We start from the raw sequence: 6,067 nt of genomic DNA, 5'->3' as shown, positions 1-6,067 counted from the left end.
TGTGGAGAGAGAAAAACGACAAAACAAACAAAAACAAAACAAAAAAAAGAGTCGACTAAGGGGGATATGATAGAAGTCTATAAAAATCATGAATGGTGTAGAAAAAGTGAATAAAAGCATTATTTACTCATTCACATAACACAAGAACTACGGGTCATTAATAGGCAACAGGTTTAAAAAAAAAAAAAAAAAAAAAAAGGGGGGGGGGGAAAAAAGAAAAAAAAAAGTACATATACAAACAACATATAGGTTAGCTATGGAACTCACTGCAAAGGGATGTTGTGAAGGCCAAAACTATAACTAGGTTCAAAAAATAACTATACAAGTTCACAGAGGATAGGTCCATCAATGGCTATTTACCACCATCGTCAGGGATGCAACCCCATGACATGGGTGTCCCTGAGCCTCTTGACTGCCAGATGCAGGACTGAACGATAGCGGATGGATCACTTGGTAATTGTCCTGTTCATTCCCTTTGAAGCATCTGGCCTTGGCCAGAAGACAGGATACTGAGCTAGATGGACCACTGGTTTGACCCAGTATGGCCATTCTTATGTTGGGTTATGAAATACCACTTTTTATTAAAGGGTCCATTTCTAGTAGTTATTTTGATCCACATGTATGTTTTTGGAGGCAATATAAAATGAATTGGAATAACAATGAAAAAGTTTATATGGTAGTGGGGAACTAACTAGACCCCTTAGTGCAGCAGGCTGGCAGTGTACGTCTGTGAACCCACTGTGTTTGGCTATGGTATTTTCCTGACTGAAGGATATAAGGAAGTCATTCATCTCCCTGATACTTACATGGACTACTCTAGAATGTGAAGGCATCTAAGGGGTAGGGTGAGGTAGGAACCCTGGCTTGAGCTGAACCATGATATTTGGTTATTAATTCATTTGTTAAAGTAAAAAGCAAGGGAAAGGCTGGATTTTACTACGTTAATGTGTGGACTATTTCAAAGCAAGTTGTGAAGAGTACATGCTCAATAAGTAATACTAGAAGCAGAAAAGTTTCAGCTCTGAATGGTGGATTTTTTTAAGTTACGTTCCAGATGTATCTATTAAAGTTCTACTAAGTTCAGTTCCTTTTAGTGGTATTAGTGATAACTGATTATCCTATGCTTCTCTCACTGAACATTTTCTTTGCTCAATTATTGAATTGAGAACATGATTTGTCCCCCAGTGCATAACTTCAAGTAACCAAATTAATGGTGTTACATAGTGCCCTACAGCTATATTTTGTCCTTTATGTTTTATGGGTCAAAACTAATAGATAATTTAAGTGTGTAGCTGTAATGATACATCTTAATAAAAGGTAGTCTTCAAGGACAGATGGATAGCTAGTTCTACTGGAACTTAGTGGAAATAAATATTGCTCCCTTTCATAAAAGAGAACAGAAAAAACTGAACTATTGTACTAAGTAACAAAAGAGTAAAAAGGCTTTTTTTAGTGCTAGCCCCGCAATCACCGATATCTAAATCAATCCATGTTCTTTCATGCTCATGCATTATGAACAGCAACCCTGACCTAAAACTAAGCTATGTAGATGAGCACCTCAACTGCATGTTAACTATATCTAACCAAAGGCAATCAGAAGTCAATGGACTTACTTGAAGTCACTATACCTCTAGGTTCCTGAAATAGAAACAATGCCTGTAGAATGCGGGACCTTCCAGTTTGGTGCTCTACAAAAAGAAAAAAAGTGTCATAGAATTATGTAATTTATTAAGATGAATACAGTTATATTTCAAAAGACCATTACATATTTTTTAAAAATTACATACCATACGGGGATGTCATTTGCCAAGGAGAAAGAAGGAAGAGATATCCTCTGTCCCCAAGTGGTTTAACAAGAACCTGTGTTTTCAAACAAAAAAGTATATCTAGTATGCACCAAAGATTAGGAGAGTCATTTGTTAATGGTAACAAGCTCCAATGTATCACTGGCACTGAAAAACAATCCTCTTATGTCTGTGATGTGTTGCCAGCAAGCAGAGATTCTCTCCATTTTCTTGAAATATTACAGAATTTTTTTTTCTTTTTAAACACACAGAGTCAAACATGTTCTACTTACTAATTTCTCTTTCTCCAGTTTTTGAAGTAAGCCTTCCAAGTTACTTCCAGACCTTGTCTTTTCCACAATCTCATAAAGGCTACAGTACATTCCACTCTTGCACACTAATTAAGAGGGGAAGGAGAAAAAAAAAAAAAAAGTCTTAAAATTTCAGGTTTATACCCAGATGTTATTTTTAGTTCAAAAAGACAAGTGTTTACCTTCTTTTGCCCCTAGATAAGTTTCTTTATAGAACAATGCTGGTGCAATTTTCTTCTTTAGTGAATCAATGCTCATAACAGTTTCAACGTTAAGCTTCTCAGGACTGAAATCAAAGAGAAAATGAAAAATCAGCTTCTCTTTACCCCATGATCCTAGTCTCATCGATTAAATAAAAATTGAAGGGTGTTTGGTTTTGTTTTTAAATACTCATTTGAAAAACTAATTCCTTGAAACTAACAGGATTTAGGGAAGTTTTCTACCAGTGGAACGGGAATTGCAGAGAAAAGCCTGTTGTGTCATTTAAAAAAAAAAACAAACCAACCAACCACGTTTGTTTAAATCAAATGCATGTGTCAATTGACAATATTTTCCAGAGTGCTTAAGTAACTTAGAAACACAAGTTGGACTTGTGTTCCTAAGTAACTTGAAAATGTTACCTAATAAATTTTGATTAAATTTTAAAAATTAACAAACTGGCCAGAATTCACCAGATTCTGCTAAAGATGGTTTTTAAACACCAATATTTTTCAACTTCGTTTTCAAATCAATACTTACAGTTTACATGGAAGGAAAGGACGTGTTGCAGATTTCAAAGCAGCATGGCATAAAAGCTTCCCTTTATTCAAAAGCTGACCTCTCCATAAGGTGTAGTTAGTCTTATCTAACAGAAGAGTGGGGGAAGAAAAAAAAAATAAAAAAGTAAGGCAGTTGTCTCAAGTGAAGATACACTAGGAAGAGACTGAAGCGAGAGAGGGACAAGAGAGAAAGTGTAGAGGCAGCCTGCCTAAGTTTTGGGACATTTTCTACTGCTGGTGGCAATGAAAAAAAGAGCACAGGCAATTTTTACTACCATGTTGTCTTACTTTCTTAGAATAGATCTAGACAATATGATGGAAAACGTTAGCTTTGTCCTGTCTACACAGTGCTTCCACTAGTTGAGCTGCAGCCAAAAAAAAAAAAAAAACCAAAAAAAAAACCAAAACCAACAAAAAACCATCAGTGTGGACAAGACTGAAGAGAAAAAGGCAAAGATAGGAGAGCGTGAAGTCTGCACAGAAGTAGCAGAGAGATAAAAGAAGTTGTTGTCACTCGGGCTGAATAGCAAGGAGAAATCCCTGGATATTGTTCCAGTTGTTCCCTAGTGAAAGAGAAGATGTGTCTTTTCTGGGCATTGTAGAAAGCTGTAACTACTGGGGTTTAGGGAGGATTTCCCTCATTCCTAGGTGAAAAAGGATATTTAGCCACATAGACCTGACTCCAATCAACAGTTAAACTCTGACTTTGTTAAAGCTGTCTATTGCATTGAGGATAGAGGGATGGGAGTGCCAAGGGATACACACAGTACTTCACAAACCTACTAGATCTTCTCCACCCTTCTCCATTTTCACTCCTAGATATTTTTGCTGAAATGGATAGCAGAGAAACTACTAGCTACAGTGACACATACTTCATTATTAGGCATCAGAGCGGATTCCCCATGGAAATAACTTGGGACTGTTCAGACTTTAAAGCTGTTTCCTGTTCTCTACAAACTCCAGAAAGCAGCACTGCTCCAAATCACATACCAAAAAGTTTCTTTCTAAAGCCATAGAGGGCTTTTTTAAAAATTAAAACTGAAATGCTGCTGTAACTGAGGTGCCACTGAATAGTCACTGCAGTATTAGAATATTGTAGCTCTTAACTGTCTATTTACATATATTTTAAAGATACTGTAAAACAAATGTGCTTTGTCAAGTGGCATAGAAAAAAATCAATTGCTAGTTATGGAAGTCAGGAGGCTGTATTTCATTAGTATGACAGAAAAGAACTTTTTGTATCAACTGTCAAAGAACTTCAGCTAATAAGAGCAGGAAAGTTGCCTCAGACAACACAATCCCACCACAGGTATGGTTAGTGATTTCTTCAGTTTTTCTTGCAGTTTTGATACAATTCTGCAAAAAAATGCAGGAAGGCAGCATGTTTTCTTATATTACTATTTTGAGCCTCAAGTGTAATATGAGATAGGAAAAACTACCCCTTAGGTTCCAACTGGCCACACCATAATGTCATCAACACTGATCCGTTTGTTTTTTACCCTTAGAGATCAATTACACCAAAGGCAATACCTACTCTTTATTCTCTCTAACTACAATGACCCAAAACAGGTTATCAAAATAAAGCACAGGTAAAGTGACAAAAAGTATTCCATGCATTTATTATAAATGCAAGAGTTCTAGTACAACTGATCCTTACCTGTGCTTCTGTCTGTATTAAAGCTGTTTGACCTAACAAAATATAAAACAAGACAAACGTTAAACAGAAGCTTCTCTCAATATACAATTAACACACACACCCCTCCCCCCATTCAGATTTAGGATGTTTCATTAGTTGGCAAGTCTAACAGGACAGCAACACTGCAATCATGTATCCTCTGATCCTATGTTATCAGTTTGTCTGGGTCAGTGGTTCCCAAACTTTAACAATCTGTGAACCCCTTTCACTAAAATGTTGTGTCTCGCGAACCCCCTCTTAAAAATGAATATTTCCAGGAATTTTCTCCTTTACCTGAGTTTAAATTATAAAAGCAGTGATCTTGGAAATATAAAATTTGTTTTTATGACATGCTTATTACACACTATTTATTATTAATTATTATTTATCATTACAGTATTTTTACTGCATTATGAAAACGGCAACACTCTTCCAAGATCTCACTTTCATAGCTTGTATCACTTTGAATAAGCCTGTTATAAGACAAGGCTCCTATGTTTCATCAAGGATGTGAAACAGCATGAAGGTATTTAAGAAGCCAACTCAGAGTTCCTCCTACACAAGCATTCAGGTCTTGAGCAGTCCAGGCAAACAACGCACGTTACAACAAAGCTTAAACTTGTTCTTCATAATAATTTTAAAAACAATACTAGCTGCCTATTTACTTTTAAAAACAGCAAAAAATATCTACCTCCCTTTCCATTTCTTATCAGGAGTCTTGAAGTTTAAATCTCCTCAGTGTGATAGATATGCTTGCTTTGATCTGCTTAGCTCTGGGAAGTCCAGGGGCTCCAGGCTGCTGGCCCCATGCTGCCCCGGGTTTCTAGGGACAGCTCTGTCCGCCATTAGGGAATTTTTTCCCGAGAACCCCCTGTAACATTTCGCGAACCCCAGTTTGGGAACCACTGGTCTGGGTCAACAAACATATCCATTGGGGGGAAGTGAGGAAGAGCGAATGAGCAAGGATTTTGCTTACAAACAGGGTTTGTACTGCTTTATCCGTATCAATTTCTATGCCAATATAGTTAAAACAGTACAAACAACCCCCTAGAGTGTATGCTGTTATACCAGTATAGCTTCAGTGTGTAACTTATAGGAATAAGTTATCCCAATTGACCACCTTTTATAACAGTATAACTGCATCCACACTAGGGAGTTGTACTGTTTTAACCATATCTGTCAGAGCAGCTTCAGATATAGTTAAAAGCAATACAGAAGTTGCAGTTAGACTAGTGTGAAGAGAATATTTTAGTAGCCATTATATTTCAAGAACAGTTAGGGTGACCAGATGTCCCGATTTTATAGGGACAGTCTCGATTTTTGGGTCTTTTTCTTATATAGGCTCCTATTCCCCCCCCAATCCTGATTTTTCACATTTGCTGTCTGGTCACCCTAGGAGCAGTAGAGAAGTTGGATACTCGTCACAACAATTCTAACCCAAAAGGAAGACCACTGTACTTCTGATAGAGGTTTGGAGGAGCATACAACCAAGTTTGCATGATCTAAAAAATAAAAAGGAGTCATATAAAAAATGGAAAC

The 6,067-nt window shown here is 36.9% G+C and overlaps 1 protein-coding gene across 8 annotated transcripts in view; it reads right to left on the bottom strand.

The window, feature by feature from the left end:
* TASOR (transcription activation suppressor) overlaps nucleotides 1–6,067 on the bottom strand; it is a 64,027-nt gene that overhangs the window by 26,525 nt on the left and 31,435 nt on the right. For all 8 annotated transcript variants that reach the window (XM_026650291.2, XM_026650286.2, XM_026650289.2 and 5 more), the window contains exons 8-13: nucleotides 4,511–4,542; nucleotides 2,834–2,939; nucleotides 2,278–2,381; nucleotides 2,078–2,181; nucleotides 1,788–1,860; nucleotides 1,614–1,688 (exon numbers count right to left, since the gene is read on the bottom strand). In XM_026650291.2, the coding sequence (XP_026506076.1) occupies nucleotides 1,614–1,688; nucleotides 1,788–1,860; nucleotides 2,078–2,181; nucleotides 2,278–2,381; nucleotides 2,834–2,939; nucleotides 4,511–4,542 (494 nt within the window). The remainder of the gene's footprint in view (nucleotides 1–1,613; nucleotides 1,689–1,787; nucleotides 1,861–2,077; nucleotides 2,182–2,277; nucleotides 2,382–2,833; nucleotides 2,940–4,510; nucleotides 4,543–6,067) is intronic.

The sequence above is a fragment of the Terrapene carolina genome, unplaced genomic scaffold, assembly GCF_002925995.2.
Source record: "Terrapene carolina triunguis isolate 2854851 unplaced genomic scaffold, T_m_triunguis-2.0 Scaffold89, whole genome shotgun sequence".
Lineage (NCBI taxonomy): Eukaryota > Metazoa > Chordata > Testudines > Emydidae > Terrapene > Terrapene triunguis.
Note: the sequence above shows the minus strand (reverse complement) of the source record. Positions and strands in the feature narration are given on the sequence as shown.